Raw genomic sequence first — 27,553 nt, forward strand, 5'->3', positions numbered from 1 at the left:
TAGTAGGGTGGAGTCCCTGTTGACCTATTTGTGGTGGTGGCATTCTTCGAGATCATTCGGGCGATTAATCTTATGTTTTTCAAAGGTCATCGATCGTTGCTCGGTCCTAGATGCTGAATAATGGAGTGTCTATGAAGGGTGAGGTCTGGAGACATGAGAGGTTATGATCCAGACGAATGATAAAAAGATTTTATGCTTGATAGAGGTTCGGATTTAAGGGATGTTTCATCGATGCCTTCACACATTATTGCTTTTAACATGACTAGAGTTTATCATTTCAATATGCGTCTCGTGAGTATAATAGAGTGGCAGATGAAATAGTAGAATTGGCGTGAAACCTCTCTTTCGGTGTTATCATGAGTCGTTCTTAGCGATTGCCAGTATTATGCACGAGGATGCCCCGACGTAGCGATTGCGGATGTTTTGTATGAGGATGTCCCGGGATGACAAAAGTGCCCAAATAAGGCATGCGGGAATGTTTAATTCCCAAACTAATGCACTCATCCGATTAATTTTCTATCTAGTGTATTTTCTACAGTACCTCCTAAAGTTCCCAAGATATCTCGGCGTCTTCAGGCTTAAAATTTTGCTCCATAGATTACCAGACGTCTTTAGTTAATTTTTTCCTGATTACTGTGCTTTTTTGGAGATTTTCCCATAAAAATCATTTTTTCCTTAAATATTTACGTATCAGACACCATTTGAAATAATATTTCCGATCTAACACCCTTTGTATTATTTAATTTTTTTAGTATTTTATTTTTCCCTTAAATCATTATGTTAAAATATGTACTGGAGCGACGTCATTCTTCTAGTACTTCTAACATGAACATTCCTTGAAATCTTCATTATCACCTCCTCAAGAGTTATGTTTCTCTTGAAGGATATTTTAACATAATGATTTATTACGAAAACAACGCTGGTTCCTTCTTCCTGAATTTATCTATCATAATAAACAATAGCTGAAATTCGCTTTATTCTTACACATAAACGTAAATAATTTAAATAATATAATTTTATATTATTACCGTATCGGCAAAAATATTTCGGCTTATAATCTCGCTTTTCAATTTTACAACTACAAAAATTAATTGAAAATAATTACTATAATATATTTTTTTCAAATAATCATATATAATTATAAAAAATATTATATATTAAAAAAATTACCTTACAACGAAAGATCGAACGAACTTCTGAATCAAAGATAAGAGTGGGTGATATTAAGGAATATTATCTCAAAGGGTGTCTGACACGTAAATATTTAAGGAAAAAGTAATTTTTTGAGAAAATCTCCAAAAATACACAATAATCATAAAGAATTTAACTAAAGACGTCTGGTAATCCCATAGAGTAAAATTTTAACTTGAAGACGCCGAGATATCCTGAAAACTTTAGGAGATACTGTAGAAAATACACTAGATGAGAAATTAATGAGATGAGTGCATTAATTTGGGAATTAAACATTCTGGCATTGACACTTTTGCCTTCCCGGGATGAGTGGACGATAAGAGTGTACATTTTTAGATATCAAATATTTTCTGAACAAAAAATTCAAATATCAAAAAATGTAAAAACAAATCAGATATATAAACTTTTAGATCAAATTAATGGATTGGCTAATCAGACCATGACATATCATTAATTTCAACTTTTATCTTATTAAAAATATCCGGTGACATATATTTTAATATTAAAAAAATATTTTCCCTCTCATATTCCCTCTGTTTCTCCTCTTCCAGCTCATCTTCTCATCTTCTCCAAACGAAAACAAAAATTGATTTTCCCTCTCATCTTCCCTCTGTTTCTCCTACCGATATGCTGACAAAATCTTCCAAAACCTGACTCGAGCCTTCTCACTGGTACCGCGCACACACAGTTGGCAGCAAAAGTTCGACGCCAACCAAATATAGAGACCATCAAACAAGGAGAGAGTTCGAGCCCCATCGCATGAATAGTCAATCCCCTTAAAAATACAGCAAAGCATAACAAGATTGGAAAGATTACAGTCGACCAAAAACCTGAAGCTTCCATGCCATCTAAACATGAACAACATTGTATCAAACCCCACTAGCACTCATCAGAGAAGCAAAATAAGATCCATCACCTAAATTCCCAAGGGCAACAGACGTTTCTCACACCCTATGCTCACAATCATTTATATTATCAATTTTGAACAATCTAAAAGTGCGTTTGGTTCACAGAATGTAAGATTACCAGTGAGAATAAAAGATTATCAGGGAATAAGATTACTGAGAATGTTGTATTTTGTGTTTGGTTGGTTTAGCATGAATATAAGATTACAGTGTTTGGTTAAAAGAATACAAAATTATTGGAATGTATATTTGACCAAATTATCTTTATTATATATTTTTTTAACAAGTTTAAAAATATTTATATATTTTCTTTAAAAATATTAAATTCATAAAATTTATATAATTTTTTACAAAATTGAAATATAAAAAAGTTTAATAAAAGGATAAAATTTTATTTTATCCCTGAACTTCATATAAAATTTTAATTATAGATTTTTTTATAAATCTAAAATATTTTAAGGATAAATTTATAATTTAACCATTCCCGACCAACCAAACGGGGAATGTGGATTTCATTCTCAGGAAATCTCACATTCCTCCAACCAAACACACCCTAAGATACCATATCCATTTAAGCAAGACAAAACTGAGAACTAGAACAAAAAGTATACTGCTTTGTGAATTAAAAGAAGTTTCGAGGCAGACAAAACTCTGTTGCGGCCAATCTTAAGTTCAGAGAGGAAGAACAAGTCGCATATCCTAGTAAATGGAATGGAAACAGAAAGGCCTAGAGAGGAAGAACAAGCAACACTTAGGGGGTCGTAGTTTTGGGAAGAGAATGAAATGAGGGTTATAAGAGGAATCCCGTGTGTACAACTGTGAAGGAAGTCCTTCCAGATGGTTGCGATTCTGTGAACCAAAGACCGCCTCACAAGCAACACTTAGGGGGTCGTAGCTTTGGTCGTTTCAGTTCAGCAAGGTCTAGTGTCTTAGTTTCAATGAATCTCGTCTTTCCTCCTCCACCGCCAATATCACACCCCTCCACACTGCAAATGAGATCCGCGTTGGTCTTCCATTAAAGCAGGCACTAACCTCTCTTCCGATGGAAACCTCCACCTCCATCACCTCAAGCTCATTCGCCATTTGGATACCGAAAACCTTGGCCAGGTCTTCCTCTGTTGCACCTTAGAACCTTAGAGGTTGCAACAATGCCACCCTCATTGTAAAAGTGATCGACGGGGATAAAATGCCGCTTCGATTTCCAGCTTAAGCTTCGGAAATGCTGTCTTCGGTGAAGAGAAAGGGGAAGAGAGGGAAAGAAATCTTTTTTTATTTTAATTAATTTTTATTTTCAAAAATCATTTTTAAATATTAAAGAATATTTAACAGCTAAAATTAACGGTTCATCATAAGCCTGATTCAAACTGAGTTCCGAATAAAATGTTAGACACTAAATTATAACAAAATTAATATTAGACTGAAACCAAAGACATACATTAGAGAATTTTTTTATATTTAAGCCCTTGATTTTCTAATTTGTTTTTATCTCATTATTAAAAAAACTTTATAATAATAATAATTATAGAAATCTGCTCATATTTCACCCTAATTTTACATCAAAGGGACTAAATTGCAAATATCTTACAGACTTTCGTCACAGCGGAGCAGAAAAAAGCATTTTTTACATCCCAACATTTAAAAACTCAACCCACGCCCACTATTCCCCTAATATTACATAAGTCCACCCTTCATTTTCATTTATATAAAACAAAGCCCCGTACTCTTTTAACGCGTGGCCTGATATATGTTGAAATGTTACCCAATCGCCTCTAATATTTTCCCATATTTTCAAATCCGTCCAACATCTTGAAAAAATATCACGGAGGGTCTCGGATCTTGAAAATTTCGGGGATAGCTAAACAGAGGCGAGATGGCCAGGAGAGAAATAAGAGAGAAAGAGGCGAAGGCTTATTCGGATTCAAATCTAATTCGGGTAAGGCCTCTGATCTCAGAGATCCAACCGGAGCAACCGCCGTAGATCCCTGGTAGCTGAATCATCAACCGGAACCTCTTTCTTCTTCGAGAAAGAAGGCAAAGGAAGAGAACTCGGCGCCGGAGAAACGAAGAAAGCAGATCCGGCATACACGTCTGATTTTCCCATCACAGAAGACTTGATATCCACTATTCTGATCTCTTTCGGTACCATCTTCGGATCCGGACCTAACCGATCCGTACCCGTAACAACCAAACTTTTGCTCTTGATCTTCGAATCCAACGACTCACCTCGTCTCAAGATCGTAACCTTGTCCATCGTAACACTGTTCCTCACCGTCTTCAGGTCATCGGCAGAGCTGTATTTCTTCGAAATCGGCTGCTCCGATCCTACCCGCTTCCTCTGAGCGGATTTCCGGTTGAATCTACCGTTTCCGTTGTTATTGTTATGGTTACAATAATGACTACAGGGAATAAAGCTACCGTTTCCGTATCTCCGGCGAGGACATGCCATCGGTGGTACGCGGATTCGGTCGATCAAACAATCCTGAGGCCGTAAAACTTCAGTCCCCATTTTAATTAATCCCAAACACCACCGATAAAATCAAAATCAACCTAAAATAAATTTACAGAAAGAGAAAAACGAAAGATGAGCCTGGGAAATTTTACGATCTCTTCATAAGGGGAATCGAAGGAGAAAAGGAAGGATTTTTGAATTTTTTTTTCTCTTAATTTAAACACTAAAAAAATCGCTTCCTTTTTTTTGTTATATTTTTTCTGCTCTGCTGATACTTGAATCTGCCGAAAAAATAGACAGGGAAATGGAAATATATAGGAGGAAATTCAAGAAATGGCGAGGAAAAAGAGGGGGAGGTGGGTCCGAATCGGGTTTTCGGGTTAGTTTCTTTGGTCTTCTTCATTTTATATGTGTTGACGCGTCAGATGGGTCCCGCAATACCGAGTGGCTTGGGTCAGGTGGGGCCCAACTAAAAAGAGGTTGGGTTGCTGTGACGGTAACCGTTAAGTGATGTGAAGTTCTTTTATCTTTTTCTTATTTATAGGGTTGTTCATGGCGGTTAATTATATTGTTTAATCTAAATGCTCCATTAATCATTATAATGGTTATTAAAAATTATTAATTATAATTTAGTTATTAAGAAATAATTAATTATTAATCATTAATTGTTATTAATTGTTCGGTTACAAATTAATCTATTATTATCATTAATTGTTATTAATTGTTCGGTTACAAATTAATCTATTATAAATTTTTCAAAGATAACACAACATAAATTCTTTTTGTTGAAACAACACAAAAAATTTAAAGTTTCATAAAATTTACAATGATCTGAACATATATATTTGTAAATTTTTTATGTATTTATAGATATATTTTATTTTTATAGAAACATATTTTAGGAGGTATACTAGCTTTCTTATTCAATTTAAAATCTTATGTGCATATTTGCCTATGAATATACTTACTGAGATTAAATTTAAATTATATTTTTTTCATTTATGTTTCACTTAATGTGCCCTAATATGATAACTAAGAAATAGGGGGAAATTAATTTAATTTTTATAATTTTATTCTCTTTAAAAATAATAATTTATTATAATTTATTAACGATTAATCAATGATTAACCATTTATCAAAATTAATAACTACAATTGTAATCATTAACTAACAATTTTAGCAGTTTAGCTAATTAAAATGATTTATTTTTAATAATTTAATTAATTAACCTATAAACTTTAGTGATTATACCGCTTAACGATTAACTGAATTATTTTCAAGACTCCCTACTTTTCTGAAGGGGTAACGGAATGGTTAGTTGTCGGGTTGTAAGATTTTTTTCTCTTTTTCATTTTAAATAATAATTATGATTATTTTAGGTGAAGGGACCACATTGGATGATAATGTCGTTCTCTTATTTGTGCGGTGAAACGGTGCCTGGTTTTCTTTTTACTGTGGGCTCAAAAATCAATTTCTTGCCTTTTTTAAAAATATATATTTATATAATTGTTTTAATTCATTTAGGGTATTAAAAATATTTAATATAAGGTATTTTTTACAATAAAAATAAAAAGGCATATAGACTATTTAACGTTTCTTTAAATTGTATATAATTAGAATGTCAAGTCTAATATAATAATAAATTAGAAGACATGTTTTCCAAATATGTTAAATAATTCGTACATATTTCTATAGACACTATAACAAACACTTTATCTCATAAAATAAATTTTCTAATATTCTAAATGAGTCAATATTTTTCTAATACATTATCGTTAACATTCCAAAATCAGAGCTAGTGACTAAAATGTAAATTTTGGAAACTTTGTGCTCAATTTCGAAACAAGTTAAAAGTTCAAGGACTTAAATAAAAATATTTCAGAGTTAGATTAAATGGTAATTGTGGAAAGTTTGAAGGGTATAATGGTAATTTTATAAGAAAGATTTTTATTTCTCCTTTATATAGGAGATGGCACGTGGAAAGGGAGTAAAGAAAATAGAAAAGTCTGGAGACTTTGGTTCAGTCTTCTTCTTCTCCTCTTCCTGTGGCTCCATTGATAAGGTAAGTTGGTTTCAAGCTGGTTAATTCTTTCGTTTTAAAGTTTATTTTGATTCTTGGAGTGATACAAAAGCTTAAGGAAGTCTAAAGATAAGTAAAAACTCAAAGATGGATATGTTAAGAGAGATTGAGTAAATAGAGTTTTTAAATGAAATTTTGAATATGAAGGTTTAAATGAATTTGGAAGTTGAATTTGAATTGTCAATAGTGAAATTAAGAGATATGAAGTGATGAAATTGAATTTAGAATAAGTAGAAAATTTAGTATGATTCTTGAATTCTATATGGAAGATAGGATTTTGAGATTTAAGATGGGATAAATGAGTACAAATGGTCTTAAGTATGTATGTTTGAGTTTAGTATATATAAGGGGATGAAACATGAAGTGTTTAAATGGATTTGAGGTGAATTTCGTGCTTAAAATTGATTTATGGGCAAGGGTGTATCGGTACACATTCATTAGGTACCGATACATCAAGAGTAAAATCTGGGAAGAAAATCAAAGTGTACCGATACATTAGAGAGTGTATCGATACCCCATTGAACAGGACAACATCGAATGTAATTTGTGTATCGATACATAGGTAGTGTATCGATACAAATGTTAAGGAATGTATCGATACACTATAGAGTGTATCGATACACTTCAAAGGGGAAAATGGAAATATATCTTTCTTTTGGTTTAAGAAATGAAAATTAGAGTATGCCAAGTGGAATTCCGATATGTATGATTGTGTAGATATCAATCGAGAGCAATGTTTGGACAAGGTGTCAAGTAATAGTCATCGAGGAAAAGACAAGGAATTGGTATTGACTAGTGAGGTCAGGTGAGTTCATACTCTTAGAATATATGTATTTCTACATGGAAACTAGACTTGTGATAAGTTTGTTTCAATATTTTGAATAGATGATAGTATGATTCAAAGCATGATTAGGATTGTGTACTATGTAAATATACTTTGCTTGTATTACATGTTATGTGATATGCATTTATATGTTATGTAGTATATGATAATGATCTAGGAAACATTACAAGAATGTTACATGAGCTACTTGATAATAAGTCATGAAATTACATGCATATGTAATATAAGTTATAAGATGAGAAAATAGGTGTTGATATGTATATGAGAAAATATGAGAATAAGAAATAAGTCATGTGATATGTGAATATGAAAATGATCTATGTGTATATGTGATATATATGATATATGGGAAACATATGTGAACAAGAGATGAAAATGATATACATGTTATATGAACACATAGGAAGTGTTATAAGATAAGTGCCATATGAATATGAAATCATATAAATAGTGATATGCATATGTGAATATATAAAATGATAAATAATAATGCCCATGTTATATGCTATGAGGGCTAGAGGTATAGTTGGCATGCCAAGAGTCGAGGGTTTTACGTGGTCCTTCGGGACATTTCATAGTGGTACTTCGGGACAAATTCATATGCCTCTAGTGGGACCCCATACGAGCTGTGGTGACAGTATAGTGCACAACCTCAATAGGCTTACATATCTATAGTTCTCACATGTGTACATGGGCCAATAGAAAATATATAATATGAGAAAAATGATATGTAATGTTATATGTTTGTTTGGTAATATGATGTGTATGTATGTGAAAGTATGATAATAAGATGGTAAAGTTATGAATGTAATTGATGATATGTGTGCATATGGGTAATGGTTTCATATAAGAATATATGATTTGGTATGAAACGGATATGTATATATTTATGTTTCGATGAATAATGTGTTAGATAATTTAGAATGAATATATGAAACGTGCATATTAGGAATTAGTATGGAAATGATACATATATATGTGTGTGTGTGTGTGTTATGCTTGTATATAACATGTTAGTAGAACTTGCTCATGCTTGATTATGAATTAGAGTTCTATTATATATTTTATGCCTCACTAAGTCATCAACTTAGCATGTGAATGTTGCACACATAGGTTACGGAAAGCGAGAATAAAAGCTAAGAAGAACAAGACAGGTCATTATCTTCCTTATGAAAATCAGATCAGAAACATGTTGAATATATGTATTTTATTTTATAGAATATAGTTGGCATATAATTACAAAATTTGAATTGAATATGCTCTTATCGGTTTTATAAAATCATTTGATTGTATTTATTAATGTAAAGTATTTATTTTCTTAAATGATGAATTTAAGATTTTGTGGATTTATGAAGAACAAAGTTTTGAAAAGTCAATGTGACACCTCGGACTCAGATCCGGGTCGGATACAGGTTGGGGCGATTTTAGGCTTAAACTGAATTTAAATAAGTTTTAAAATGTGTACATGCCAACTCAAAGTGAAAATTTCTGATCTGATTGTGTAAGGAGTATGTTGTCTTGCTAATAGAATAAGATTAGTATAATATAGTAGAAATTCGATTATGAGAATTTCTGAAGAAAAGTGAGAGGTGAACATGATGGTGATAGCAATTCACTTGCCCTGGCCAGGCAGGATGAAGAGCGGATACCTCAAGGAACACCTTTGTAAAAATTAAAGATTATGTTCAGAAGATTGAAAGTGCAATCGAATAGTGTTAGAGGATCTTCACTATTTCAAAGTAGAGAATTCAGATGAAGTAGTTTAGTTACTATGCGGATGAGTTAAACTATAGTGCACAAATATTATCACGAGAATGATAGAAGACTCAATGATGTGGTTATTAGTCTAGAAAAGTTCGAGAATAAGTATTCAGTGATAAGTTTATCAGATATATGAAGCCAGAGTTCATGAATTTGAAACGGGGGAAATTGTTACGTGTATGGATAAGAGCGTGGTTTGATAAGTTGAATGAATAATAGTCAGCTAATTTGAAAGAAAATGATGTATATATGGTTCAGATGAAGTTGGAATGTTGAGAGTGAACAAAGGAAATTGCATGGTGTATAGAAAAGGATGTGAAATTGATAAGTTAAGTCAACCAAGTATGGTGAGGATAAGATGGAGTATGGTGGTCAAGTGTCACTATAAGAACGTTTAAAGAGTAAGCGATGGGGATAGAATTTGTAGAAGAATTCAAAAACAAGTGCCTTAGTGACAAGTTTATAAGATAAATGAAACCCGAGTTTATTAGTTTGAAGTAAGAGAATAGTATTGGGTATAAGTGAGAATGTGAATATGATAAGGGTTTGCATCATAGATTGAAAGAGTTGGCGTTAGTTAAAGTTATGTGATGGGAAGCATATTGGAGTTAAAAAAATTTAAAGATAATATCAGGTTAAGTTAATTGAATATGAAGTGAATTTGGGATATGTTTTTATATTATGGTCATAGAATGGTGAGGTAGTAAAGAAGATAAGAATTTGTATGTTTGAAGAAAAGATAAAGTTAAGTTAATCAAGTATGATGTGGATCTGGATGTGGTTTTGTATTTTGATCATATAGATATGATATAGGCAAGGAAATAAGTATTGGTATGTTTTAAAAGGGGGCTTTAAAGAAGGAAATACAAGTACAAGAGAATGTAAAGAATGAGGTTCTATATGAGTAAGTTGATTATCAAAGTTATGAAGAGGTGATAAAGATCAGTGATCATATATGAGCATAAGTGATAGGAAAAGAGTATGTGAACATGAAATAAAATATATGATTTGTGTATAAGGATATTTTGATTTTTGAATGAATAAAGAAATAATGAAATAAATAAATAAAAAGGAATGAGTTCAAAGGATCAAATATGATAAATGTTATATGGAAGTGTAGATGATAAGCTCGGTATAGAAGTAAGAAAAATGTGCAAGGTGATGTGAAAAGATTATTTGATTCCGTAAAGTATATGTTTAATCACAGCTGAAGAAGATTTAAGGTTGTGTTTTTGGTCAAATGATGATGGAATAAGAGTTTGGCTATTGTTATAAGGTAATTAGATATGAATTTATGATGTTGAGTGATGAAAATGAATGTTACTATCTACGTGATTAGTGACATTATATGGATTTTAGAAAGGTCAAAGGAAAATGCAGAATCGAACGAGAGAAAATATAGAAATGGATTGAGGTTTTGGTTACTGTTTATATGACAAGCGACAGTAGATGAATGTATAAAGGAAAAATGTAATTGAAGAACTAGAGGAAGGAAATATTAAGTAAAGGAGGCAACATGAGAGCATTATAAGATATGTTCTTATCAATGTGTGCAATGAAAATTCGGGGATGAATTTTATTAAAAGGAGGGAAGATTTGTAACATTCCAAAATCAGAGCTAATAACTAAAATATAAATTTTGGAAACTTTGTGCTCAATTTCGAAATAAGTTAAAAGTTTGAGGACTTAAATAGAAATATTTTAGTGTTAGATTAAATGGTAATATTGGAAAGTTTGAAGGGTATAATGGTAATTTCATAAGAAATATTTTTATTTCTCCTTTATATAGGAGATGACACGTGGAAAGGGAGGAAAGAAAATAGAAAAGTTTGGAGACTTTGGTTCAGCCTTCTTCTTCTCGTGGCTCCATTGATAAGGTAAGTTAGTTTCAATATGGTTAATTCTTTCGTTTTAAAGTTTATTTTGATTCTTGGAGTGATAGAAAAGCTTGAGGAAGTCTAAAGATAAGTAAAAGCTCAAAGATGAATATGCTAAGAGATATTGAGTAAATAGAGTTTTTAAATGAAATTTTGAATAAGAATGTTTAAATGAATTTGGAAGTTTAATTTGACTTGTCAATAGTAGAATTAAGAGATATGAAGTGATGAAATTGAATTTAGAATAAGTAGAAAATTTAGTATGATTCTTGAATTCTATATGGAAGATAAGATTTTGAGATTTAAGATGGGATAAATGAGTACAAATGGTCTTAAGTATATGTGTTTGAGTTTAGTATATATAAGGGGATGAAACATGAAATGTTTAAATGGATTTGAGGTGAATTTCATGCTTAAAATTGATTTCTGGGCAAGGGTGTATCGATACACATTCATTAGGTACCGATACATCAAGAGTAAAATCTGGGAAGACGTTCAAAGTGTACCGATACATTAGGGAGTGTATCGATACTCCCTTGAACACGAAAACATCGAATGTAATTTGTGTATCGATACATAGGTAGTGTATCAATACACACATTAAGGAATGTATCCATACACTATAGTGTGTACCGATACACTTCAAAGGGGAAAATGGAAATATATATTTCTTTTAGTTTAAGAAATGAAAATTAGAGTATGCCAAGTGGAATTCTGATATGTATATTATATGTATGATTGTGTAGATATCAATCGAGAGCAATTTCGGGGTAAAGTGTCAAGTAATAATCATCGAGGAAAAGATAAGGAATTGGTATTGACTAGTGAGGTCAGGTGAGTGCATACTCTTAGAATATATGTATTTCTACATGGAAACTAGACTTGTGATAAGTCTGTTTCAATATTTTGAATAGATGATAGTATGATTCAAAGCATGATTAGGATTGTGTACTATGTGAATATGATTTGTTTGAATTACATATTATGTGATATGTATTTATATGATATTTAGTATATGATAATGATCTAGGAAACATTACAAGAATGTTACCTGAGCTACTTGATAATAAGTCATGAAATTACATGCATATGTAATATAAGTTATAAGATGAGAAAATAAATGTTAATATGTATATGAGAAAATATGAGAATAAGAAATAAGTCATGTGATATGTGAATATGAAAATGATCTCTCTGTATATGTGATATATATGATATATGGGAAGCATATGTGAAAAAGAGATGAAAATGATATACATGTTATATGAACACATGGGAAATATTATAAGATAAGTGACATATGAATATGAAATCATATGAACAGTGATATATATATATGCGAATATATGAAATGATAAATAATAATGCCCATGTTATATGTCATGAGGGCTAGAGGTATAGTTGGCATGCCAAGTGTCGAGGGTTCTACGTGGTCTTTCGGGACATAGTGGTCATTCGGGACAAATTCATATGCCTCTAGTGGGACCCCATACGAGCTGTAGTGATAGCATAGTGCACAACCTCAATAGACTCACATATCTGCAGTTCTCACATGTGTGCATGAGCCAATAGAAAATATATAATATGAGAAAAATGTTATGTGATGCTATATGTTTATTTGGTAATAGGATGTGTACGTATGTGAAAGTATGATAATAAGATGATAAAGTTATAAATGTAATTGATGATATGTGTGCATATGGGTAATGGTTTCATATAAGAATATATGAGTTGGTACGGAATGTATATGTATATATTTATTTTTCGATGAATAATGTGTTAGATAATTTAGAATGAATATATGAAACGTGCATATTATGAATTAGTATGGAAATGATACATATATATATGTGTGTGTGTGTGTGTTATGCTTGTATATAACATGTTAGCAGAACTTGTTCATGCTTGATTATGAATTAGAGTTCTATTATATGTTTTATGCCTCACTAAGTCATCAACTTAGCATGTGAATGTTTCACACGTAGGTTACGGAAAGCGAGAAGAGAAGCTAAGAAGAACAAGACAGGTCATTATCTTCCTTATGAAAATCAGATCAGAAACATGTTGAATATATGTATTTTGTTTTATAGAATATAGTTGGCGTGTAATTACAAAATTTGAATTGAATATGCTCTGATCGGTTTTATAAAATCATTTGATTGCATTTATTAATGTAAAGTATTTATTTTCTTAAATAATTAATTTAAGATTTTGTGGATTTATGAAGAACAGAGTTTTAAAAAGTTAATGTGACACCTTAGACTCGGATCCGGGTCAGATACGGGTTGAGGGTGTTACATTATCCAAGTATTTTTGTCAAATATGTTGTCCACAAAATGGAGAATATTTTCATTTCTAAATTAATAGAAAAAAGATTGGCTAGTCTTAAAATGTTAGACTTTCCAATAATTATAATTAAAAATATTTTTTAATTAGATGAATATTTAAATAATCTACAAATAAAAACAATTCAAGTATAAGTATAGGTTATTTTAATGCAATGTTAGTCTTTTCAATATTATGTATTGTTAACTAGATGAAGAATTAATTAAAATCATTGTAAATAAAAGCAAAGCAATTACAATCCATTTATTAAAATTACAAGCGTTTGCCCTATTTTTTCTCCTTTTTCTTAGTAGTTATTAGTTTTTTTTCATCTTTATAATATGTGACGATGTTGATCGTTGATCATCGATATTTATTTATTTTTATTTATTTTAGTGTATCTTTATTTTTTTTTCTTTTTTTTACCTTTAGTATTTATGCCTTTATAACATGTCTTCTTCTGTCTTTATGTCACATTTTCAGTCGTTTTTGTTTATCTTTTTTTCAGGGTTGGATTTAACATTGTCACGACTGATCAAGATAACACTTATTTGTTATCATGCTGGTCTTTCATGCTTTGGACTCTCAAATTGGATTTGGATACACGATTTGTGTTTCGTGGATAGTATTTTGATGTCGCTCAATTCTGATTTAGGATTTGATTATGATCTTTTAATAACTTCATTCTCTTTTGTGGTCCATTTGTTGATGCGGCCAGATCTATATGTATTTATCTTTTGTTCGAATTTAATTGGTTAGGTTTTGTAACATTTTCCTTGTATGGTCCTTGTGCCATCTTAAGTGACTAATTTTATTATGTTTAGGAAAATAGACTTATTATATGTTTAATTTACGGTTTGTGATTATAAACCTTCATTGTAATTTATATTTTTTATTTTTAATAAAATTAGTTGGTTCAGTAAAAAAAATCCTTATAAAAGTATATTTTAACATGTGTTTGTGCTTTTTTTACAAAAGTTTAAATATACAAAAGGTGCCCAACATATGCCTTTGGTTCAAGTTTAGTGTCTAACGTTTATTTCGTTCCAGTTTGGTGTCTAACATTTCATTCCGTAACTCAAACTAGGTTAGGTCGTGACTGATCGTTAAGTTTGGTCGTTAAGTGTCACGTGTCACAACTTGATAATTTTAAAAATTTTATTTAAAATTAAAAAATTATATATATATATATATCTTAAAAAGAAAACAAAAATTTTGAAATAAACCCAAAACTTTGAAAACCTTTATTTCAACTCATAAACCCACGCCAACCGCCGCCTTCTACTGTCGACAAAGCTCCATCGACCCCCTCTCTTCGGCTAATAAAACCCATATGAAATCATGACGATCGACGGTTGATCGATGACGAATCAACGTTTTATACCCCGCGAACCCTAGGATGAAAATTACGATCCCATGCGATTCTGACGGCCCATCGACCATCAATCGATCACGATTTCATAGGGGTTTTGGTCGTCGGGGTAAGGAGAAGTCGGGTGGAGCTTCGTCGACGGCAAAAAATGGTGGCCGGCTTAGGTTTAGGGGTTGAAATGAAGGTTTTTAAAGTTTTGGGTTTATTTCAAAGTCTGTGTTTTCCTTTTAATATATATATATATATATATATATATATATATATAACTTTTTAATTTTAAATAAAAATTTTAAAATTACCAGGTTGTGACACGTGTCACTTAATGGCCAAACTTAGCGATCCGTCACTGCTTGACCCAATTTGAGTTACGGAATAAAACGTTAGACACCAAACTAGAACGAAATAAACGTTAGGCACTAAACTAAAACCAAAGACATACGTTACCACCTTTTATATATTTAAGTCTTTTACAACTAAACCATTAAGGTTGTTGGCCTAACCTATATTGTTTTAATGCAATATATAGATGTTTCTTTTTGTTTGAAGTGGAGATAAAAATTATGATTTTTTAAGAGGAAGTTCACTCTTAAATTGCATATATAATTAGAAACATAACGTGAATAAATAATTAGAATTATAATTAAAAACCATAAATTATAAACTTATAAAAATTGTAATAAATTTAAGAGAAAATTCCATTATTTTTATACTATTTTTAAACTTAGGAATTTGGTTTTTATTATAAAATTTTATGTTATATTAAAGATTTTTCAAATTTAATTATTATTATTTTCTAATAGTTACCTACCCGAGTAACTTTTTTTAAAATGTCAGTGGAATACTTGCTCTAATGAAAAATTCATTTTGGGTTGAGAGGTGTTAAAATTTAGGTATAAATTTGTCAATTTTTGCATATTAAATAAATGTTATTTTGTATGTTTACGTTTAACAATATAATTAAAGATTAAATGATTTTATTATATATAAAAAAGATTAAATGATTTTAAACAAGGAGTGTTCTCTAAACAAGAAAAATAATAACGGAAGGTCAAAAAATAATAATAGTAATAAACAGGGACGAAGTTCCTTTAAGATCCAAAGGATCTAACCCATATTAAAATGATATATTTAATATAGTTTTGATTTAATAGTATTGTAGTTTATGTAAAATAAATATTTAAATTTAAAAATATAAAAATTTATTAAATATTTAATCAAGTAGTGGTCAAATTAAATAATGATAAGTATGTGTTCTCAAATTTTTAGTCTAATTACAATCTAGGTTATTGTAAGTTTAAATATTAGACAAATTAGAAGTTGTCTTAAAAAATTATTTGTTGAAATAAGGTCTAATTGAAATTATTTTTTGATATAATGTGAATGCTACAGTACCTGTCGAATGTCTTATGGACCACTAATTACCGAAGTAGGTAATCAATGTAACTTATGGGAAATCTAGGAAACCAATGCTTGAACGTTTAGAAGGCCTGGCGACTTATGGAGGTCGTCCGGAGGACCTGGCGACCTATGGAGGTCTTCGAATAAAAGCCTAATTACCGATATAGGTAATAACTGTAACTTATGGGAAATCTAGGAAACCAATGCTTGAGCGTTTGGAGGAAATGGCGACTTATGGAGATCGCCCGGAAGACATGGCGACCAACCCTCGAACTATAGCAAACACCCCAAATGAGCAAATAATTATTGGGTTGCATTATCTGAAGAATTTTTTTATTTCAACTCATTATCTAAAGAATTTTGCCGTTGTTTGTGAATTTTGATTTTTTTTATTATAAATTTAAGGTGAATACAAGGTAGTATATGTACAAATATTTTTAATTATTTGACAATAAACGCTTATACCCCTTCGTACGCAGTGCTTGAACTTGGGACTTCAAGAATAACAATAAACCCCTTAATCACGAAGGTCACTTGTTAATGTTGAATTTCGAATTTAAACACCTAATAAGCCTTTATATTTTTTTAAATAATATAATATTTCAGTCTCTGTCAATATTTAATTTTTACTCTATCTATGATAATAAAAAATAATAACCGGTAAAAGACGCAATTTGCAGCTGAATAATGTGGCTGGGTTGGTCAAAGTTCACTATTCCAAGTCATATTTGGAGTGCATTCCACATTGTTTGACCCAGCTACGCCCACCATCGTTTTTTTTATGCTCTTTCATTTATTTAGAAAAATAATTTAACCCTTCAATTATTTATAAAATAAACAAATTATTTGTGTTTTCATTTTGAAGGAATCTAAATCTGTATAGATTTGACTTAGTTTTAGAAATAGTGTAATGATAAAAATCATCTTTGATGTTTGTAACATTAACCCTCTTATTCTCTATTTTTTTCAACATTTTGGTTCCTAACATTTTATTTTTTTTATTAAATCAATTATTGTTTGATGGAAACCATTATTTACTAGGAGTCAACACATATGATTGATATAATATTTTCAGATATATTCATTTGTTGATGTGATACATGTCTCGTTATCACTTTAGGTGACATAACATATATCATATCATCACTTTTGGTTAACATGTCGCATGTCCTTGAATTCTCCACAAACGAAGAAATGAATAGCCTTAATCCCGAGAATGAAAGCTTTAAAATACCTCTGCTATTAAATAAAACCAAGAAACGAACGCTATATCTCCTATAAATTTTGGGTCAATTCATTTTATGACAATCTCTTGATTATAGGGCAATTGTTGTACCTTTGAAGATATATCTCTAAGACTCTCATCAATACCTCGAAAACCCAAGGGTTCCTCTGCAAGGTTCGTCCACGGAGGGTGAGTCAGGGCCTAAGATCAGTCTGAAAAGCATAGTCGATGGATTACAGGTGAATATTCCTATACTACCCCTTGTTGGTCCTGAGGGACGGAGAAGGCTAGCTTAGCCTAAACATGGTTATCGGTTAAAGGACGAAATGTGCCATGTTTTTTAAGGGTAAGAAGGGTAGAGCAAATGCCCCCAACCAATGTTCGAGTACCAGGCGCTACGGCATTGAAGTAGCCCATGCTATACTCCCAGGAAAAGCTCGAACGACCTTCAATAAAAGGGTTCATGTACCCGAAACTAACACAGGTGGGTAGGTAGAGAATACCTAGGGACACGAGACAACTCTCTCTAAAAAACTTGACAAAATAGTCACGTAAATTCGGGAAAATAAGTGCCTCATCACAAAGGGGTCGTAGTAACCAGGCTCGGATGATTGTTTACCAAAAACACATGTCTCCGCAAAGTTGTAAGACCATGTATGGAGGCTGACGCCTACCCAGTGCCGAAAGGTCAATGAAGTTGGTAACCTTATGACAAGGGAGCTGGCGACCGAAGCCCCGATGAACGATAGTCGTAACTATAATAGTCCTAAGGTAGCGAAATTTTTTTTCTGGTAAATTTCAACCCGCATGAAAGGTGTAACAATCTGGGCATTATCTTGGAGAGAAGCTCGGTGAAATAGACATGTATGTGAAGATGTAGGCTACTCGCACCTGGACAAAAAGACCCTATGAAGCTTTTCTGTTCCCTGGGATTGGCTTTGGGCTTGTTTGCGCAACTTAGGTGGAAGGTGAAGAAGGCCTCCTTCTGGGGGGATCGAGCCATCAGTGAGATACCACTCTGGTAGAGCTAGAATTCTAACCTTGTGTCAGGACCTATGGGCCAACGAACAATCTCAGGTATACAGTTTCTATGGGGTATAGGCCTCCTAAAAGGTTACAGAGGCGTGTAAAGTTTCCTTGGATCGGACGAATATTGGCCCTCGAGTGCGAAGGTAGAAGGCAGTATATACTTATCTAGAGCCTCATACTCCCTAAAAGACGATACCTCAAGATTAAACCTCTGATAACTCCACATCATTCTTTAGAGACAAACTTGACAATCATCACCTTCATAGGATTGACATCAGTTGTCATGTAATCAAAATATTTATATTCTGAAAATAGATAAATGATAGATTTTTCTATTTAGATTCTAAACTTGCGTGGTTCATCTTCATCACTAGGACATCCTTATTTCTCTTATCCCGCCTAAAAAAATCACAGACCAAAATGATTGATTCTCTATTGATCAAAATTTTATGTCCAAATCAAAAGAGAGTAGAGAGTATCCACCCTGGATTGATGATATAAACCTATTCTTATCAATAATAGAAAAATATTTAAATCAATATTTAAACGTAATTCTTTTCTAGAATGACTAATGGAATTATGAATAAATCTATGGAGATTCATAACAGAATATCCAAATATTTGGTACGGAAAAGAATGGATTCATAACCCAACAAAGGCATGAGCCCTAAGACATGGATTTTTTCAGACCCAAGAAAAATATACCCACATAAAAAAATGCGTCATTTTTATAAATGATAAATCAAGGGTGTTATTGGCCACTGCCCCCTTAATTTTAGTTTATTTTAATATTATCCCTATTTTTATTATTAATTACACTTTAAATCTGAGCTGTATTCGGCTCCGTCACTCAGAACGATGCTATTGGGACAAAAAGCCGCTGTTATACATAAAAATTGAAGCTCATTCATCAATAACAGAACCAAAGAGGCTAGAAATTGCATATCAACATAAGCCCAAGAAAAAGCTTCAAAGCTCTCTCCAATGGCCGATTCTGGACTCCATTTTAAGACAAACCAAACTCGTCTATGATTCTGAACCAAAAATGATAGAAATCAGCTAAATTGAAAACACTAGACACACTCTGTGCTTTGCGTATCCATATGCAGGCCACATGTTCGTTGTTTTGTCCGAAATGAAAAAAACAAATGTATTATTAAACAACCAACACGGTCTGACATTCTCAATTCTCATTCCCCCCATGTCCGAAATCCATATCCCACCATCTATGCCATTTATCTAATCTTATTACTACCTTTTTCATACTATAATAGTATAATATAAAGAGAAAAAGGGGAACAAAGACTCAAAGAGGAAGCCAATAGAATATAGATATCATAGAACCAAAAATAATGTTGGCGAAAGAATCCGGTGGTTCGACTTTCGATCTTCCCGAGGAAGTGTTTCGAGTATTGCCCTCTGATCCTTTCGATCAACTCGATGTGGCCCGTAAGATAACCTCCATTGCTCTCTCCACGCGCGTTTCTTCACTCGAAGCCGAGTCTTCTTCTCTTAAACACCAGTTCGCCGAGAAAGACCAACACATCGCCGATTTGTTTTCGCAGATCGATGCCCTCGAGACTTCCTTGTCCGAACCTCGGATAAGCTCGTTAAGGCCGACCAGGAAAAGGTAAGTCCGGTCTGGGTTTGTCTTCGGTTAGTTTATTCCTTTTTTCTTTATGCATTAAATGATTGAATTCTCTCTTTTTGTTCTTTGCTAGGAGAGCTTGTTGAAAGATAATGTTTCACTTTCTAATACTGTAAGGAAGCTTCAGAGAGATGTTTCCAAGGTAAAAGGTTATTGGGGTTTTCACTAAATGTCTGCGTTTTTTGTTGATTGATTGACTAAAGCTGGTGATTTCTGGGTTAATTATTGGTTTTTGATTTAACAAAGTTAAGTAGTTGGTTAGAAATCGTGATGAAGATTTGGGTTTTGTTTATGAAATCAATTACTTCGAGGAAATAATGCAATCTGATTGAAAAGTTGGGGAGAAATAGTGGGAAAAGGAACTGGAGTAAAGTATGTGGAGAATACTGTGTTGTAGTGCTGTTGAGATGGTGAAGAAAATTTTATTTTCATGCGCAATAGAGGGTTGGCTTTAATTTTTTTGTTACCGAAGTGCCTTTGTAAATTCCTGGTAAGGGAAGGTATAAGCATTTCTTGATGATTTGGAATGTTTTCATCTTGTTGATTATATGCGTGTTGTAATAAAAAGATGAGAATTTTGGAAATTTGAATGTGGCCTTCAATTGATTCATCTGCAATATCAAGGGCTTTTGTGGTTTAAGCTAAATGTAGTCTGAGGTTCAACTATTTTGTGAGCGTGCAGTTGGAGGTCTTTAGAAGGAAGCTTATGCAGTCACTTCAAGACGACGAAGAAAGTCCAGTAAGTAATCCCACTGGACTGCTCTACTGATTCCGGGGATTTCTTCTTAGGACAATGCTTTGTGGTTTTTTGACTTGCTAAATCTTTGTTTCTGCTACATGCCGTATAGGGTGCTCCGATTGTTGCGAAAACAACACCATCAGGGTTGGCTTCCCCCCCCCCCTTATTCAGACTAGCTCATTTGGACGGTGTGCAGTTTATCTATTATCTAGATGGAATATTGAGTCCATTATTTAAACTGTCTTCCGGAACTTTGTCAGATGCATAAGCTACTTGCAGTGCTCAAGGCTTTTTCCTTTCCTTCTAATGTTAACCCTTGATTTGTTTCAACTTTCCAGAAGATGATGCTGCCTTGATTTCGAGAACTGCTTCGATGCACAGCCAGTACTCTGATACGGGAAATTCGTATGCAGAGGATCGTGACTCAGATGGTACATGACAGTCTGTTCATTTTACCATTGCTGTAGAATTTGTTCATAAACATGTTTATTTCCACTATAATAGTATTCCCGAAGTTCCTTTTGTTTCTGCTTCGGTTCTTATGGCTATTTGTTCATGCATGTCTCTTATCATGGGAAAATCCAAATGATTGCAGCCAAGTGCACTGAAATATTCTTTTCCCGTTAACCCTTTCGTTTGTTTCTCACAGGGTACCATTACAGTGTCAGCCTCGAGACCTGACATACCTCATGGCCTCCTGCTAGCATCACAAATGAGCACACGTCGGATAACTCATCCAGGTACCCCACCAAGTGTGTCTGCCTCTGTATCTCCCACAAGGACGTCTAAGCCAGTGTCTCCTAGGAGGCATTCAGTTTCATTTTCTACCTCAAGAGGCATATTTGATGATAGGTCATCACAATATCAAGCACCGATTCCGGATCACAGGCTGGTTAGCTTTGAAATTGTTTTTTTTTTATAAAAATAGGAGGCCTCGATAAAACCCCTTAATAACCATCGAACTACAAAGTAACTCAACGGACATTGGAAGGAGGGAAAGAGTGCCTCAAAGATTTTATTACCAGAAACCAATTACACCGAAAGTACAATAACACCAATTACAATCAGAACAACCTGAAAACAGAAACAAACCCATTACACCAAACATACACAAACTATTAACCTATCCCTAACTTAGCAAATTTATCCGCTTACCGATTAGCTGCTCTCTTAACATGCCTAACAATAACACCTCTATCCACCACAATAGAAGCAATGTCTTTCACCACTGACTCAAACAACGGGATGCTAGCACCAGGGATTTTAATCCAGTCCAAAGCCACACAGCAATCAGACTCTAAAATAAGACCTTATCGAGAATCTAATTACTTGTAGAGCTTGATGCGTAATTCTGCAACCCACAAGTCTGGTATTTAATATATAATTTCATGACATCTTTTACTGATATGTTCCAGGTCGCACTCGGGTTGATGGAAAAGAGTTTTTCCGTCAGGTCAGGTAAATATATATGTATTACAAAAACTTATAACTGCAGTAGTAAGCTGTTGTGGATGATGAATTACTATTATGCAGAATCTACTATATTACCAGCTTTGAGGTTTTGCCTAGCTTCGTCTCACCCATAAACTTGTTTCATCAGGAGCCGCTTGTCTTATGAGCAGTTTGGTGCATTCCTGAGAAATGTTAAAGAACTAAACTCCCACAAACAAACGAGAGAAGTACGCAACATCTTGTCTGGCTCGTTTTCTACGTTCTCTTTGTTTCTCGTTGCCGTGTTTTGATTTCCCTTTTAATCTTTGACTTATCCAGGAGACTTTAAGGAAAGCAGAGGATATTTTCGGCCTGGATAATAGAGATCTGTATGCAATATTTGAGGGTTTGATCAATCAAAATGTCCATTAAATCAACCGAGCAATCATCAATTTTTCCACTGATTTATTTGATACATTTTTTGGGTGTAAACTTACCTAATAAAGCATGTATTGTGACACTTTCACGAAAGCTCTTATTTCCTATTGGCTATAAATTTTTCCATCCACTGTTCCATTGGTGAAAATACATCAAAATGAGGTTACGAATGTCGAGATTCGAACTCATAACTTGTATTAATTAACCGAGCCAACTTCTTTTAGCCGTTATGAAGATATTCTTTGCATTTCCCTATTAAGGATCATAATCTCTTGTGGGTTTGGCAGTAAGAATTGTATCATTATAAGTACCGTACATTGTATGGATAAAAAATAAAGGAGTAAACGAGAGTGAGATAAGTTGAACATTTCTTGTGAGAAAATTCAAAGTTTATGAGAACACCAGCTGAATCTCCATATGAAGTAAAAAAAAAACTGTATTCTTCAACTAAACAAGTTATTTCTTGTTGACCCAGTTGTGTGTTTGCTGGTTGAATTACAAGCAAAATGTATTGATAAAAACTTAAAAAGTAGGCAGTGGGAGAACATAAACAAACATTCTGGTTTCTTCCACGTGTCAAAGACCCAAACTTGTTCTTGGAAGAGAGTCCCAGACGTGCTTTCTCACAAGCCTTAAAACATTCCTTAAGATTTGATAATCATAGGGCCAAATCTATTCTCCTTTTCACTTCCGTTGTTTTAAAAATAAATTTATGCTAAAAAAAGGATGGGTTAAGAATGAAGAAATGGGAGAAAGCCTACTTTTAGGCACAAGGAGATGATCTGTCAAAAAAAAATTATATGGATATTAGAGACAGCTCAGAGAATAATGGCAACCCTCTACTACATTTCTTATTTTTCTCATCATTCTCTCTTTCCTTCTCTCTCTTTCTCTCTATCTTTGTCAAAATTTGCATATTCTTTTGGCTTCTCAGGTCTCCCTGGTTTGATAATCTCTGAAAAGCCATGGGGGATACAATGGAAGCTTCTGATAATACAAAGTACTTTGTATATGCATCATTTTTGGGCTTTTATTTTCTTATTCCGGTTGCTTTCCATGTGTTTAGTGTTTTTTGCAGCATTGGGTTATGACTTGTTTATAGTTTTTTGAATGATCTTTTGACTTTATGGCCTTGAGTCTCTCATGTTTCCAATGAATTTATAAGATTCATCTGTTTATGCTTTGTTGAATTCAAATCTCTGTTGCATATAATGTGTGTGTGTGTATAACTTGGCTGCATTGGATTTATTCTTCAAAATCACAATGCTTAAAACGGACTAGGAGAAACTCATATGTTGCTAATTATTCCATCTTGAAAACATTTGCTCTATCTTGCAAACATTTGCTGCAAATGACTAGGAGACGACGAATTTGTCTTACTCGGACTCAGATATGCATTCGACGTGGATATGTTCATTTTCTAAAACAATTTTTCCATGTTTTTGGAAGGATCTTAGATTTATATTTCCACAATCTATGTTCATCTTCGAAGCATGCTTAACTGATAATTTGTTGTCACAGTTTATACTCATTGCCATACTGCCTTTTCCCCCTCACTATATCTTTGATTATAATCTGTTTTCCCCTCTTGCAGTGGTGAACAATCCATTGAGGGGAAAAATTCCAGTAAAATTGCCACTGACAAGAAGAAATGGGAGCCTCTTCGTTTTATGAGGAATTTTCATCGAAACGGTTTCTCCGACTCAGTTTCAACTCTTGGTATTCAATCATCCTTTTCTATGTTCTTCAGAGTTGATATGTTTGAGAGGCTTCAATAGTTATTCTAATGTTAGATCCCATATAATGTTAGATTTGGATTCTTTACAAGCTGAAGTGAAGACGATTGGTGCAGCGTCTCTGAACGCCGAGTGTCGGGATTGCTCAACAAGTACTGCAGAATCAATAGACCCCAGAACTGATGCATCAGAAGAACCTGCAGAATCCGAGATATCAGAGTCTGAAAGCCACTCTAGTTTGGCTAGTTTCATTCAACTGCGTGGCTTCTTTCGTTTACTGAAAAAAGGCCCGGGAATCCCCTCTCAAGTCTTGCCTCCTCTAATGCCTAAGGGTGCCATAAAAAAGGGGAAAAAAGGTGGAGACGACAGGGTTCCACCACTAGATTCGACTTTGGATGCAGAACTAATCTGTTTTAAATCTTCCTGGAAGAACTTTTCACTCTCGGAGCTTGAGGAGGCAACCAATAACTTCAGCCCTGGTATATTTCCTCCTACTTGATCATTATTTTTTTTCAAAAAAAATTAATCTGGTTAGAGTGTCGAATTTCCACTCGGAAAAAAGAATAATGGTCCTATGACATTCTCTTATTGTCCTGCTAGGCTGACAAACATTTATGTTTCCATTGTTTTTGAGAAGACAATATGATAGGAAAAGGAGGGTATGCAGAAGTTTACAAAGGGCGACTGACAACCGGAAAGTATGTTGCGATTAAGCGGCTAATGAAAGGTTCACCGGAAGAGATGACAATTGATTTCTTGTCTGAGCTTGGAATTATAGTTCATGTTGACCATCCCAACATTGCTAAAATGATCGGCTATGGTGTTGAAGGCGGAATGTTCCTTGTTCTTCAATTGTCCCCCTATGGAAGCCTGGCATCAATACTTTACGGTTTGTTTTCCGCAAATCTTCTTAATTTTGATTTCTTCATAAGTTGATATACAAAATTTTAGTGGTTCAACTCGTTGCCGTTCATATACAGGCCCTAGGGAGCAACTGAATTGGAGTCTCAGATTCAAGATCGCCGTAGGGACTGCTGAAGGCCTTGCCTATCTTCATGAAGGTTGCCAACGAAGAATTATCCATAAAGATATCAAGGCGGCGAACATATTGCTTTCAGAAAATTTTGATGCTCAGGTAAAACTCGAACTCGCGCTCACAGTTTTGTCAAATTGCAGATAAAAGGTCTTGCTTAAGATGTTCCTTTTCTTATGGTTGGATTTCAGATTTCAGATTTTGGCCTTTCAAAGTGGTTGCCTGATCAATGGACACATCATACCGTCTCTAAAGTCGAAGGCACATTCGGGTTCATAGTTGAACTTCATTTGGTTTCTGTACATCTAAGTTATTTTTATTGTATGTGAATAGTAATCGGAATTCATGCCATTGCAGTTACCTTCCTCCCGAGTGTTTCATGCATGGCATAGTCGACGAAAAAACGGATGTCTATGCTTTCGGTGTATTGCTGTTGGAGCTCATCACAGGGAGGCAAGCCGTCGATAGTTCACACCGGAGTCTTGTTATCCGGGTGGGTTGGATTTATACTTGTACTAGATACCCACTTATTGAGTGATCCAATTGTTCACCTTGCAGACAAAACCATTGATAGCAGAAAATAAAATCAACGAGCTGGTCGATCCATTGCTCGGGGATGACTATGACGCTGACCAGTTAAAACATTGCATCACAACAGCTTCGATGTGTATAAATCAGTCGGCGATAGATCGACCCCAAATGAGCCAGGCATGTCCTTTTTCATCACAAGTTACTTGCAATCCAAGTAAAAGTTCAGATCTTTTATGTCTGTAATTTAGAAACCGGAAGAACGAGGTTCTAATCTCGAATGATTCGACCTTTGCATTTCACTGCAGGCTTTAGCCATTCTGAAAGGCGATCTTAGCTGCCTTGAGATGCTTAAAGAACGCTCGGCTCATCGGAGGACGTACTCCGAAGAGATCTTTGATGCAGAAGAATATAACTCAACCAAGTGTTTGAATGATTGAAATAGTGAGATTGACCAAGTTTCATAGTGTTTTTTTTTTATCCTGAATTCTGATTCTTCTGCAATAATTCTTTTGTAAATTTATTGTAGTCCAAGTTCTATTTTCCATGAAATTAACAAAGTTTGAGGGATTAGAACAGTTGAAATAAGGGAAAAGGTTCATTATGAAAATGTAATATAATATAAACCAATGTTTTTAAAATCGAATCGGACATTGAACCGGTAAAGGTACTGGTTCCGAATCGGACATTGAACCGGTAAAGGTACTGGTTTACTGGTTTAACCGGGTTCAACACCGGATTTTATATAAAATAATATTTTTTTTATTTTACATAATATTCAAAGCAATATTAATATATATGTAACACTTTTTTTAAGTTTACAATATTAAAAGGTATAAAAATATCACAAGTCATAACATATATAAATTAAAAACCACAAAATCAAGTGAAACAAAATGATTCAAATCAATTACAACATAATATTTAAGGAAAAACATATTAAATAATAAATATAATTATATAACTACAATAAAAAAATAAAATTGGGGCTTAAAAAATCATAACAAATTATGTCATTTGGTTTAATTTAAAAAAAAAAACAATCACACATGGCTAAGAAACATAGAAGAGCATCCCAAAAATTTAAAGAGTAAAAAAATGATAACAAAACAATCTCATATTGCTAAGAAACATAGAAGAGCATCCCAACTTACTTCTATAAATAATAGAGGTAATTTGACATTTAAAATCATGTAGTCTTTTGGTGAGCACAGAGCGAACTATTCTTTCGCTTCAATTGAGCTCAAATTTTAGGCTTCAATCGAACTTCTAATTTTTTTTTGAGTTCGAGCCTTTTCGAGTTCAAGTTTTAATATTATATTTCGAGTTCGAGTTGAACTTGATAATTTTTAGCTCGTGAGTTTTTGAGTCGAGTTGAGCTTATTTTTAAAGTTTTCGAGTTCGAGTCGTGTTCAACAATACTCGAATTTGACTTGGCTCGTTTAACAAATGACGTCGTTTGATTTAATTTTTTTTAAAAGAAAAAAAGTGAACCGGCGGTTCAAACCGGTTTTACCGATTTTCAGCCAATTCATTGCCAGACC

General features: G+C 33.3%; 2 protein-coding genes, 2 long non-coding RNA genes and 1 pseudogene across 4 annotated transcripts in view; 3 read left to right on the forward strand and 2 right to left on the reverse strand.

Moving 5' to 3' along the window:
• Positions 1–18,436, forward strand: part of LOC120201862 — a 29,402-nt gene extending 10,966 nt beyond the window's left edge. Inside the window, exons 2-3 of the long non-coding RNA XR_005523684.1 lie at positions 138–143; positions 17,560–18,436. This is a non-coding gene — a long non-coding RNA (uncharacterized LOC120201862). The remainder of the gene's footprint in view (positions 1–137; positions 144–17,559) is intronic.
• LOC120201859 lies at positions 3,691–4,778 on the reverse strand. Its single transcript, XM_039202392.1, has one exon. It carries the CDS (start codon positions 4,600–4,602, stop codon positions 4,045–4,047), a length of 558 nt encoding a protein of 185 aa, XP_039058323.1. The 5' UTR covers positions 4,603–4,778; the 3' UTR covers positions 3,691–4,044.
• On the reverse strand, positions 13,002–22,515 carry LOC120201863. The gene is made up of 3 exons (XR_005523685.1): positions 22,384–22,515; positions 19,636–19,645; positions 13,002–13,011 (listed from the first exon to the last, which is right to left on the reverse strand). It is a non-coding gene; the product is annotated as an uncharacterized LOC120201863 (long non-coding RNA).
• LOC120201860 lies at positions 19,746–22,848 on the forward strand (annotated as a pseudogene).
• A 520-nt stretch (positions 22,849–23,368) lies between these two features.
• Positions 23,369–26,589, forward strand: LOC120201864 (receptor-like cytosolic serine/threonine-protein kinase RBK2). The gene is made up of 10 exons (XM_039202393.1): positions 23,369–23,712; positions 24,307–24,431; positions 24,523–24,927; positions 25,086–25,337; positions 25,429–25,583; positions 25,673–25,752; positions 25,839–25,974; positions 26,040–26,189; positions 26,318–26,464; positions 26,567–26,589. The coding sequence occupies exons 1-9, from the start codon at positions 23,678–23,680 to the stop codon at positions 26,447–26,449; spliced, it is 1,470 nt and encodes a 489-aa protein (XP_039058324.1). The 5' UTR covers positions 23,369–23,677; the 3' UTR covers positions 26,450–26,464; positions 26,567–26,589.
• The last annotated feature ends 964 nt before the right edge of the window (positions 26,590–27,553 follow it).

Source organism: Hibiscus syriacus, unplaced genomic scaffold, assembly GCF_006381635.1.
Source record: "Hibiscus syriacus cultivar Baekdansim isolate YM2019G1 unplaced genomic scaffold, ASM638163v2 tig00008013_pilon, whole genome shotgun sequence".
Lineage (NCBI taxonomy): Eukaryota > Viridiplantae > Streptophyta > Magnoliopsida > Malvales > Malvaceae > Hibiscus > Hibiscus syriacus.